General features: G+C 41.7%; 2 protein-coding genes across 2 annotated transcripts; both read right to left on the bottom strand.

Moving 5' to 3' along the window:
- Positions 1-3: 3 nt before the first annotated feature.
- On the bottom strand, positions 4-7,803 carry nepro (nucleolus and neural progenitor protein). The gene is made up of 9 exons (XM_042334511.1): positions 7,689-7,803; positions 5,493-5,647; positions 4,622-4,698; positions 4,400-4,531; positions 3,812-3,889; positions 3,214-3,590; positions 2,453-2,517; positions 1,473-1,717; positions 4-764 (listed from the first exon to the last, which is right to left on the bottom strand). Exons 1-9 carry the CDS (start codon positions 7,771-7,773, stop codon positions 332-334), a joined length of 1,647 nt encoding a protein of 548 aa, XP_042190445.1. The 5' UTR covers positions 7,774-7,803; the 3' UTR covers positions 4-331.
- Positions 7,804-8,760: 957 nt separating this feature from the next.
- On the bottom strand, positions 8,761-12,415 carry tex30 (testis expressed 30). Its single transcript, XM_007891563.2, has 5 exons — positions 12,333-12,415; positions 11,536-11,766; positions 10,932-10,983; positions 10,583-10,788; positions 8,761-9,770 (listed from the first exon to the last, which is right to left on the bottom strand). Exons 1-5 carry the CDS (start codon positions 12,348-12,350, stop codon positions 9,603-9,605), a joined length of 675 nt encoding a protein of 224 aa, XP_007889754.1. The 5' UTR covers positions 12,351-12,415; the 3' UTR covers positions 8,761-9,602.
- Between the last annotated feature and the right edge of the window lie 495 nt (positions 12,416-12,910).

The following is a 12,910-nucleotide window of genomic DNA, read 5'->3' as shown; positions in this document are numbered from 1 at the left end:
AATATTTGAACAGGCAGAAAGGGCCGCGGTTTAACAGCTCATCCGAAAGATGGCAGCACACTACCAGAACTACATTGGCGGTCATCTCACATAATGTGAGTGCAATGTCCTGAAGCCGGGCTTAAACCCCAAACCTTTTGTCTCAGAGGCGAGAGTGCTACCAATTGCGACAGGATGACACACTGCACGTACAAATGATGCCCAAAGTACGCATTTTTGTGACAACAAAATTACATTTCCAGCATTATAAGTACAGAATAATATCTTACTTTTGGCTATGCTCATCAAACATTTTAATTATGCACAATAATTCACATTGTGCAAAAATCAGTTACACCCCAATCAATGAAAAAATATCATCAATATCACTGTCGAGCTTTGGCACCGTCTCTACAATAGCATCCACTGCTTTTGAAGAACCTGGTATTAAAGTCGAGAACTTGGGATTCTGAACATTTGCAACAGATTCAGCAGATAGGTGTTGAACAACGGACTCTCTCTTTGCTTCAGTTTGTACAGTTTGTAGAGTAGGTGGCACTGCCCTTTGACTTCTTTTCCTTTTCTTCCTGCGAGCATTATTGATTTCTTCTTGAGCGAATGCTTCATCGCCGCTGGCATTACTGTGTCTCATTTTGAGTTCCTGGAGAACAGTTGCTTTACTCCTACGTTTTTTAAGCACTTTGTTCTGGTGACGTGTGCCTTGCGACCACTTCACTAGGTATCTGCAAACCACTATTTTTGTGTCCTGTAGCTTCTTTTCAAAACTGAAATAAATGTAGAAAGCTGCTTGAAAACATTCATTTTTTAAAACAAACAAAACTGTGAATACTATAGAACACAGTGAATTAGGTTACAATACAATAGAGTCCTGTAGCTCAGTGGTTAGAGCACTCGCTTTGCAAGCGAGAGACCTGAGTTCAATTCCAGGCAGAGGGCGAAACCTTGGGCAAGTTTCCTTACTCCACACAGAGCCTAATAATAATCCCTCCAAAAACAAAACAACAATAAATTGGTCATTTTCAATCCACGACTGTTTGTGGAACATTGCTGTGCGCAATTGGAGGCCGCATTCGCTACATTTATGTAGCAACTTTCATAGCTGTGTTCAAACACAAGTCACTGAAAACCATCCAGATAGAATTATGGTTGATTTCCCCCCTCCCTATTCAAAAAACAATGAAGCAAATTGTTGCAACCCCTGAACTTCCCTGGCTGAGATCACTTCCCTTCTGGTTCCTATGGTTTAGTTCCATACTGGGGTGGGGGGGCAGCAATTTCAAGCACTAGCAGAGATGGCATTATATTTAGCTCGAGGTCCAATCACAATTCTGTGCCTATTTTTCATTCCTGCTGCAAGAACACGAGCCAATTTGTGACTGAATTACGCCACTGAATTATGCTGAATGGACTGGTCAGCAAATAAATATGTTTTTTTCCACTGTCCCGAATGCCAGTTATATAACCACATGTACCTGTAGCCCTGAGCTTCCAGCATTCCACGTCTGTTAGACCGGAGATATTGGTTTCCTAAATAGCGGCTTTCCCGTCTCAAATTCCTGTTCCGAAACCAAAGAAATATTGCCTTTAGCTCTTGAGAAAGCATTTTAAAAGTCTGTGTTGCTTTAATCTTCCTCACGAAAGCTTCTGTTGAAGGTTGTTCTAGTTCTTTATTCTTTGATTTTGTTGAGGCACGTGTACTCCGAGATTTCTTGGTGTTCTAGCAAAACAAAAATTCTAGATGTTCATCATGAATGATAGTATGTTATTCGTGGCTATTCAGGTAGATAAGGCTATATAAAAAAAGGCCAGTGGGGTCTTGGACTTTACAGCCAGAGGAATAAAATATAAAAGCGAGATGATGTTGAATTTATACAAAACCTTGGCTAGACCACATTTGGAGTACTTTGTCCAATTCTGGCCTCCACACAATAGGAAGGATATAATAGCGATGGATGATACCAGGGTTGGAGGGTTACTGGTATCAGCATAGACTGGATAGGTTGGGCCTTTTTTTGCTTGGGGAGAGACATTTAAGGGGAGGATCTAATAGAAATGTTTTAAATTATAAAAGGATTAACAAAAAGGTTAACATAAATAAACTGTTTCGACTAGTAGGGGAGTCATAACCAGGGGACACAAATATAAGATAGCGACTATTTTTATATCTAAAAGAGAATTTACGAGGAACTACATCACTCAGAGGGTAGTAGAACTCCCTGGCTGAAGCATTGGTTGAATCAGTTGGTATAGATTTGAGAGCAAGTTAGACCTGCACATGAGGGAGAAAGGAATAGAAGGGTGTGGGAGGGAGTAAGCAATGGGTGAAGACTCATGTGGAGTATAAACAGGGGCATGGACTGGTTGGGATGAGTGGCCTGTTTCTGTGCTGTACATTCTTTGTAATACTGTAAACTGTAAATAAATGATCTCCAAAATACAGTGGCATACCAACCTGAGAAAAGGTGTGACTGCTTGTCTGTAGAGAGGTCTTTTCAGGTACTGACCGTATCCCTGTTACTTAAATGGAAATAAAAGGTTTAGTTCAATTCCACTCTCAAAATACAAATATAATATTGTGAGCTCTCTGTGTGGATTCAGTTTGAACCAAAAGCTACATTTCATGAGTCACTATGCTCCGAAACTCTGGAACTCTCTCCCTCAATCTCTCCGCCTTGCTCCCTCCCTCCCTACCTTCAAATCCCGCCTAAAGATCTTCCTTTTTGATCATGGTTATGGTCACCTTCCCCCTCCCTCTTCCCCCGGCTCGTTGTCAGACTCCGCCACTGTGAAGGCTTTGGGGCACTACCCCACGTGAAGACCTTTGTATAAATGCAAGTTGTTGTTTTAAAATCTGAAACTAAAGCAGGGCAAACTATATAAACGTTACAAAATCTAAATTTAGGTGCCTAGCACTTGTTTTTTTGGTCAGCCGGGTGACTGACGTACAGAGTCCCCATTACCATACTTAAGAGTATCCAAACCAAACTGAGAATTCCATGCATTCTACCTACACCTGGAAATTCCCTGTGGAAAGCAAACTCTCCCTAGAGGGACTCATCCTGCTTATCTAATTCTGGAGTATTAGCTGCAGGCTGACAAGAGTCTAACCAGATAAAACCACATAGCTCGTCAAACTTTTAGTACTGGAAAAGGCAATTCATGGTGGTCCCATTACTTACAATATGGTTTACTTAGCAGTGTGTGAACACTTACCAACAGCAACTGTCCGGTTCTGTACAGGGCATCCAATGTCAACCATCTGCTTCACTTTGAAAGGGTTGCCAAGAATCGGTTTTCGTACCCGTGCACCAGCCTCACGGGCCTCCAGTAACACAGGTTCTTGTACTGAGAACAATTTGTCAAGAAGATCTGGTATTCTTGTGGGGATCTTACTCAGTTGAGATGAAATGTTCTTTAATTTCTCTTGCATAACTTTGGTGTAGGGAGAACCAAGCCATTCCTGAACATTGGCAGGTAAAGTAAAATCCTTCACATAAGGCAACTGTTGAATTTTTTCCACTTTCTTCAGGAGGGGATATAGTTTCTCATATAAAACAACTAGGCTTTGTAAAATCCCTCTAGATAGCACCCTAGGACGAGAAAACAAAAAAGGTTTTATCAAATGCTTTGTACAAGAGGTGTATAGGATAGGGGAATAGGAGAGGTGGGGCCTGTTTCTTGTGTCAAATTCCTCTATGTATAAATGTACCTAACAATCTGTGTTAAAAATGAACTTGAAATCACCATTTGACATTTAATTAGCAGTTTCCAAATTAAATTTATTTAAAAATGATATTATTTCTTCACTTACCAAAGTCTGCTGAGCAATCCTGTAACAATAAAATTTAGAACTATGAATTCTTGCCAGTGAAGATGCTTGATAGCCAGTCTAATATCAGAATTAAGGTATTCAGAGTATTTGTTTGTGTGACAAACATCAACAATTTCATACAACACATATGTCTATACCAACTCAATCAAAAAATAAGCAATGCTTTTTTTCAAAATTCATTCAATATCTGAATTTGTGACGAGTTATTTCAAATTAAACTCAACTCAAAACAGTTTTTTTTAAAGAATTGTTCAACAGTCTCCAGGGTGCAACACTCGGTGAACCTGATGAGACCCTGTTTTCTGGCTCCAGCTAAATTCCTAAGCTAATAGGCTGTAGATTCCAGTGCAGAGGCAGATAAAGCACAAAAGGCATGAAGGTCACAGGCGAGGGATCAATAAATTCTCTATAGCGAGGCCCATTAGCAGTTTCACTGCATATGTAGAGTCCTGTAGCTCAGTGGGCAGAGCACTCGCCTCGCAAACGAGAGACCTGGGTTTGATGATACACATTACAGACAAGCATAAACCGTACGTATACTTATTACCACTATAAATGCAAGGATAATGAAATGCTTTGGAGCACACATCCATAAGACGCAACATCAACTTGCAGCCACCCAATACTCTCAGTGCTGTCCACTCCAGCATTGGTTGGCTGGGAACACGTTTTGTACCGGCTTTGTTGATCTCGGATGTCCTAAATTTAAAAAAGGACAGTTACACGACATGTAAAAGGACTTGCTTTGAAAAGTACTATTTATTTTGGGATTTCTGTTGCATCGATTACCTTGGACACAACTCGATCAGATCCCGAATTGAAGCCTCGAGTCGCATATTACTCAGACGCTTTACACACTGTTCAACCTAATAAGATAAATAAACATTAGTGTTCATTTCTGAGAAGTTTTCCCGCTGCTTGTCCAGCTAGGACCACCCTACCCGTTAGGGCTTTGGCTTGCAGGGATGGTTGGTCAGTGCTACATAAGAAATAATTGTCACATAGCATATTGGCTCCCTATCCTTCAGAGGATCCAGTTCAAGATCCTGGTCCTCACATACAAAGCCTCCATGGCCTCGGCCCACCCTACCTCTGCGACCTCCTAACCCCCTACCAACCCACCCGCTCCCACCGCTCAGCCGGCTCTGGCCTGCTCCATATCCCCCGACCCACCCGCCCTACCATTGGCAGGAGAGCCTTCAGCCACTCTGCCCCCAACCTCTGGAATTCCATCCCAGTCACTCCGCCTCACCCGCTCCTTAGCCTCCTTCAAGTCCTGCCTCAAGACCCTCCAATTCGACCATGCCATCAGCCACCCCCCATCCCCCCCCACCCCAGCTCGGGTCTGAAATTCTGTACACTGTCCAGCGCCTCGGGACATCCTTCCAAAGTGAAAGGCACTATACACGAGTAATCTTATTGTTAAAACAGAGAATCTGTACCATATGAAATGTAAATCGAGTATCTTAACTATTGCACAAATTATATTTTGTGAATGAATTTATGTGTATTGTTTGCAATAATTTGAATGAAAATATCCCAAATTTTTTATTCTACATTAAAACACAATTTTAGCTGAACTGCCTTTGTATGTAGTTTTACATTGCAGTAAATCATGGATCTGCTCAAGAGAAACGAGACTCTCCGCTAACACACTAACCTGTTTCAGTGCTAGATACGGCTTGTGTTGGCGCAGCTTGTAGTGAAAAACGTACAGCAAAGAAGACAGAACATCCAACTCTGCTGTAAGAACTCTACTTCTTAATAGCTTTACAACGTTTTGACAGGCCGGTATGAGAACCCGTATACATCCATCTAAAATAAAACAGGATAATTTTGTTACTTGAATTTATTTAACATGCTATCCTGTACTGATATCTTTATGTATGTTTGTATATATTTTTTAAAAACTCCAACCTCCCCCATTCACAAGAATCAGCCAAAAAATGGTTTAAATAACAGTTCCCACTTGTAAAATTCATCCAACTGATGGTTCACGTGATCCATTCAATTCTGAAATGTGTTGTCAGGGTTTCCATGACTGCCAACATATGACATTGTACTGAGGATATAGGTCAAGGAAGTGATGGAATTGAACACTGATCTATGCTGAAATCATCCAAGGTTAAACCAGGATTCCACCTCTGATAATGCATCATACCTCTGCATTGAAGTGTCAGCCTACCATAAGCTCAAAGTTCCCAAAAAAAGCCCGACGCTTTGAGAATCACCACCTTTTGACTGGTTACCATCTGAGCCAGGCTGATCCGATATACACTGACATCAAAGCTTAGCTCCAAAAAAAGATCTTGGGGAAATGTAATATAATAGTATATGCAGTTTCATGCAGAATGTGCACTTTGAATCCTATGAAGCTTTTGCTGGCACGCACGCACCATTTACTATTTCATCAGAAACCGTTTATTCAACCCCAATATCGCTGAGACTGTTTCAAAACAGCAATGCACTTTTGGGGTTTGTTAACCATCAAAACTTACAGCACAAAAAAGTTATTTTGGCCCATTGTATCTGTGATGGATTTTTAAAGAGCAATCCTTTCAATCCTATTTACCTGTCTTTTTCCCATAATCCTGTAATTTATTTATTTTCAGATAACCAGCGTCATTTGTTTTTTTTAAAAAAATTAAATGCACCTGCAATTTTGAATTTATTAATACTCTATGTCATTTCCCTTAGTTTGTTTCTATGATTTTCTGCATGTAAATGGTTTCCTGTCTCAATCCCTCTGCCTTGCTCCCATTCCCCAGCTTCAGATCACAGCCAAAGAAAAATACTTTACTCTTCTCTCCTCGTCTTCAAAGTACACCATTGTTCAATGCTCGAAGATGCTACCCTGCGCAGAAGGAAGGGCGCGATATACATCTCTAACAAATATAATAAATTGCTCCTGGTAACCTTGTGCACAGGTCATATTGGATAATTGGAGTCTTATCCTGATTTCACATACGAGTTTGCCTACAAACCATGCCATCCCCACCTGTGAGGCCAGATACCCATTCCTTTTAATTTCCTCTTTTTTGGGGAAACACCTTTACTTTCACTAACAAAGAAAATCAGTAAAATCGTTACAGTTGATGCTCTTTATTTGAAAGTATGATGTGTGTAGAAATGTGATACTGTAAAGTGCACATTCCTGAATTAATCTTGCTGGTTACAACACTTCATTTGTTTACCGTTGAATGTGAGTTACAAAGAAGTATAAAGAATTTACGAAGGCAAATATCCAGTTTTGAATCAAGCCACACAAGTTGCATGTGGAGTCCTGTAGCTCAGTGGTTAGAGCACTCGCTTTGCAAGTGAGACACCTGAGTTCAATTCCAGGCAGAGGGCGAAACCTTGGGCAAGTTTCCTTACTCCACACAGAGCCTAATAATAATCCCTCCAAATCAATAATAAATTGGTCATTTTCAATCTACGACTGTTTGTGGGACATTGCTGTGCGCAATTGGCTGCCGCGTTCGCCCACAAATATACAGTCAATTCACTTTACAGTGTGTTCTGTGAAGCGCTTTGGGACGTCCTCCCGACGTGAAAAGCGCTATATCAAATGCAAGGATTATTATTATTATTACTATTATCTCGAAACACACCGTGCAAACCTTACGGTAGTGCTGCGGAGCAGCGCAAAGAAACTCCCAGCAGTAAAATAAAACAGCTCCTTGCAACCCATAGGGAGGTCGGTCCACTTTAAGGAAGAAAACAGTGATTGCAGCTGCATCCCCGGGTCACAGGGGAGCGGGGGGGGGGAGGGGGGGGAGGGGGGGGGCAATGAGAGAGAGAAAGCGAGAGGGAGACGGACGGGAGCGCCGGAGCTGCTCCACACGGCCCGCGGTACCTGTGTGGGAGTCGCTGCTCACGGGCACAGTGCACTGACTCCCCGGCAACGGCACGGTCACCGCGTTCCAGGCCGGACCCGCCATGTTCCTCACCCGGAAGCAGAACCCCACCACGCGCACACACACACACACACAGGCCCCGCCCCCCTTCCCCCGGGTCAGCTGCTTCACGTGGCTCCCGGTGCCTCGGACCCCGCCCCCGCGCCGCACGTGACCCCGCTGGGGGTTTGGGGGGGCGGGGCCAGGGGGGACCGGGCTCGGGCCTGGCAGTCAGTCACGTGCACAGGTCATGTCCCGAACTGTGCACTGTGTCGCACCGTGTTATTTCCTGGAAGGCGCACACACACACAATGTCCCCCACACCCCCACACACACAGTCTCCCCCACACACACCCCCCCCCCACACACACAGTCTCCCCCCCACACACACACAGTCTCCCCCACACACACACAGTCTCCCCCCCAACCCCACACACACACAATCTCCCCCCCCACCCCCCCACATACACACACAATCTCCCCCACACCCCCAGTCTCCCCCCCACCCCCACACACAGTCTCCCCCCCACCCCCCCCCCCAGTCTCCCCCCACCCCCACCCAAACACACACACAATCTCCCCCTCGAACACACACACACAATCCCCCCCCAACACACACACACACATAATCTCCCCCCTTCCCCAACACACACATAATCTCCCCCCCCCTCCCCAACACACACATAATCTCAAACCCATATCCTCACACTTGAGAGCCATTTTTTGGTCAGCCAGGTTCCTGACACATGCGGAATCCCATCACTATGCTTATTAATGGTAATGTAAGATTACAACAACAACAAGATTACATTTGTATTGCGTCTTTCACGTCGGGAGGACCCCACTGTCCATTTTTGACCTGTGAGTTTCCACCTTTATATTGTAGGACACAAGGTGGTCATGCTCTGAACACAATAACCTGAATTGAAATGATGAGACAGATACCAACCACAATAATAATAATCCTTTAATTTAATATAGCACCTTATCACATTGTTGAGTCGTCTCACAGCTCTTCACAGAATATATTGTAGTGGATTGTCTATTTTGTGGATGAAAACACGGAAGCCAATTGCGGTCAGCAGTATCTGACAAACTGGTTAAGAAATAAAAAAAAACTATGGGTTTCCCCACCCTATAAACCAAAATATGAGTATTATGTTGTACAGAATAATTTATTGTTGATATGAATATGTTGATATGACAATATATTGGTTGTATATACACACCGTCATTTCAAAAGCATCACCTGGTATCTGGTATATTTGTAAAATCCAGGAAAATAACGAAAAAATCATGATACCATTACAATCTCTAATAAGTTTTAATGAAATGATGATTTTTGTTTACATAATAGGGTAGATATCACATCTTTTTGATCACCCTGTGTAAAGCGAAAAAGTAAAATATGGTTCTACATTAGTACATGAAAGGATAACAATGAATGAGCTTGTGTGTTTATCACTAATTATTGAATTGACCAGTGAGTAACACTTGATATTCAATAACAGTTTCTTTTATTGGTATCTAATTCTCTGACTGCCCCTCCAAAAGATCCAATAAACAACAAAATGAACAACTTTCACTTATATAGCACCCTTCTTGCAGGCAGCATCTTGGAGTGCTTAACAGTGGCAAAGCCTGACGCCAAACCGAGGAACAATAAAAGGTTCTGAGGCTGAATGAAACAGCAAGTGTGATTATTTAACAGTACTTTGAGCTAAATCAATACATGTCTTTTACTGAGTAAATTAAAAACTCAGTAAATGAATTTGTTGAAGGCGTTATAACAATTGGGTAATCCTTTATTTTCATCCATTAACGCAAGCGTTTTAAACTCTGTAACCATGATTAGCACAAACATTATTTGAAATTTATCTTTTTTGTAGGATCTTCTGGATCCATGAAAGGACCTTAGTATTAATCTCAGTCATAATGTCTTCCCTTGCTCGTTGTTTAACTTCCATTCCATGGCTAGCTCCTTCTACCCAGTGTACTTCAGCGGCCACTGGCATTTGGTTCAGTACTCTTTCCAACACGCTCTATATGTACAAATAATTTTAGACACAATTAAACTTCTTTATCAGTATAAACATAGCACTCTACCAAGGTATGATAGGAAGCCAAATAAAATATATGAATGTATATTACATTTAAAAATCATAACTGAATTGTTAACAAAATTACATTGTGGGACGCTGCTGTGCGCAATTGGCTGCCGCGTTTCGCCCACAAATATAGTCAATTCACATAATCTGTGAAGTGCTTTGAGACGTCTAGAAGACGTGAAAAGCGCTATATCAAATGCAAGGATTATTATAATTATTATTTGTAAAGTGCCCTTCACGTCGGGAAGACGTCTCAAGGTGCAGTGTTTCGGACGCGGGCTAGGGGTCGGGATTGGGGAGGGTGGAGGGCAGAGAGGGAGGCAGGGAGATTGAAAGCACGGTCGAAGAGGAGGGTCTTGAGATGGGTCTTGAAAGAGGCAAGGGAGGGAGCGAGGCGGAGGGCCTGTGGGATGGAGTTCCAGAGGATAGGAGCAGAGTGGCAGAAGGTAGACTGTAAACTAATGAATTCCAATGTAGAGCTTGAAACCAGAATCTTCAGCCCAGAGAAGAGAATGCTATCAACTAAAGAGGCACACAATTTGTGTTTGAGCTGATACCTCAAATCATAATAATAATCCTTGCATTTGATATAGCGCTTTTCACGTCTTCTAGACGTCTCAAAGCGCTTCACAGAATATGCTGTAAAGTGAATTGACCGTATATTTGTGGGTGAATTATTAGGTTACCATAGATCTTTTTCCCCTCCCCACTTTTCTCATTGTAAGGAAAATTTCAATCTAACTCACTTTCTCACACATTTCATCCAGTGATCCAGAAACAAAAAGGACTGGATAGTGCACGAGAAGCAGATCATCTGTTCGAAGTTTACTTTGCTGCTTTGGTGGGTGCAGTGGAAATGACAGGCAAATGAGGCCATCTACAAGGCCTTCATCAGGACTGTCCTTACACTGTCTAATTATACAAGCAGCAGCCCTGGAACCCATGGAACGACCTAAAATACAAAGATATTTTACATATCATGTATTAATAATCAAAATTTCAGAACTTTTTTTAGAAGAAAGCACTTTTTCGCACACATTTATTTTTAAAATATTTTTCAGCAACTTCTTTTAAACGGGGAATGTGTTCACTTGCCTCCAAGAAACCAGCTTTTTACTTCATATTCCTTTGACGATTTTACATGCTCCTGCAATAATTATTGTTGAAATAACAAGTTACAATTCAAAACAATTCAAGCCAAGAAAATTGTATAACATTTGGAAAATAAATATCATTTACACAGTACAATTTATTAATACTAATCTTTGTATTTGATATCATGCTTTATCACTTTGTTGAGATGTCTCAAAGAATATACTGTAAAGTGGATTGACTGTGTATTTTGTGAGAGCAACGCAGCAGCAAATTGTGCACAACAGTGTCCCACAAACAATCGTGGATTGAGTGAATCTAATGTTTTTTTGGAGGGATTATTACCCCGGGAAAGCGATCCGCCAATCAACTAAAAACCAAATTCCTACTTATTGCTGGGTAAACGGAGGCGTGTGGAGTAAGGAAACTTGCGTACGCTTTCGCCCTGCCCAGGAATGGAACCCGGGTCTTCTTGCTTGCGAAGCGAACGGGCTAACCACTATGCTGCTGGCCTCCCACATTACACTTATATCGCACCTTTCAAGTCGGGAGGAGGTCTCAAAGCGCTTAGTGCAAATACAGTGTTCATAATGAAAGATTACCTTACCATCACTGCCCTATAAGCCCTAATTCTGTAGTTTAAGTTGAGGCCTTTGCACGTGAATCTAAGGCATAGGATGCCATTGCATGCAAGAAATGATGCCATGGATACCAGCTGATGAAAGTTCATGTCTCCACCTGCACCATGGGTGAAAATGACTCCATGTGTGTGAGGTACAATTGGGACTGTGTAGGCTGCATCTAGAAACTTTCCCCCAAATGGTATCTTTAATTTAACCTGAAAAATGAAATACAATATACTGTATTATTTATTATCACATTTCAGATTCAGATGCAGTGAACTCAAAGCTGCAAAAATAACTTGCAATGGCTATAATTCAACAGAAAAGCACATGCAGTACTGTATCATTTTTTTTTGGTGGGGTGGGTAAATAGGATCACAAATTCATTTTGTTTCCCTACTTTTAAACTAAAATTGATATGAACATAATATGGGGAAATGCACCCTTGGTTTCCTGGAATACTTAAGTTCTAGGCAGTTTCAGCCGTTTCCTTTACAAATTCCATCAATAGGTCAAGCATTTACTTCAGGTAATTAAGATTAATACATTCATTTCCTCCAGGCAAATTTCAAGTGAACATGCTTATATTTGCTCGTATCTGGTCAGCGTTAACTGCAGTTCCTGCAGTTTGGGAGAGGATGTAAATCAATACATAATGCATTTACTAAAAAGATATACGGGAGCAAAGCGCTCTTCATAACGTGAAGCGTTAGGCACCGACTCCAAAAATTCAACAGCAGTAAAATAAATGCACCATTTGCAGAGGCAGGAAATGTCTCACCTCCTCACTGGTGCTCATGTTGAGCTCCTGTGCTCGCACCGCCCACTTCTGGTCATTTGCAAACGCAGATGTCAGTCCCCTCCTCACACAGCAAGTACAAGGCAGTCAGTACAAGCTCTCGTTTCACTGGTTTCATGTGAATGAACCAATTACTGTCTCTGACACTTTGGTCACACTATGATATGCAAACATGTTTTACTTGCAATTCTGTGAATTACAAGAAGATCCGAGATTTCTTTATAGCCATTTATTACAGCTTTGACTGAGTTGAGTCCCACTGTTTCTGCTCTCACTGTCCCTGCAATAGTAGGTCAGGGCAGCACTCTTGTCCTTAATTTTTCTAGTTTTTGCAATTTAGTTACTTTACATTTTCTTATTATCAATACAATAGTGTGCCTCCAAATTTCATTTTTGTATTTTTTGAGATAGTACTGTTTATTAATTTAGAGTTATTGATTGTAAAAGCACAGATTCATTGGTGCTGTGTACAATTTTCCATTTAGGGTGAAATAATAGTGAGTGTAGGCAGCTTTCAGAGGGTTGGGAACAGTGTTTAGCCTCAGTTTCCAATAGTATTG

This window comes from Callorhinchus milii, unplaced genomic scaffold (genome assembly GCF_018977255.1).
Source record: "Callorhinchus milii isolate IMCB2004 unplaced genomic scaffold, IMCB_Cmil_1.0 Scaffold4, whole genome shotgun sequence".
Lineage (NCBI taxonomy): Eukaryota > Metazoa > Chordata > Chondrichthyes > Chimaeriformes > Callorhinchidae > Callorhinchus > Callorhinchus milii.
Note: the sequence above shows the minus strand (reverse complement) of the source record. Positions and strands in the feature narration are given on the sequence as shown.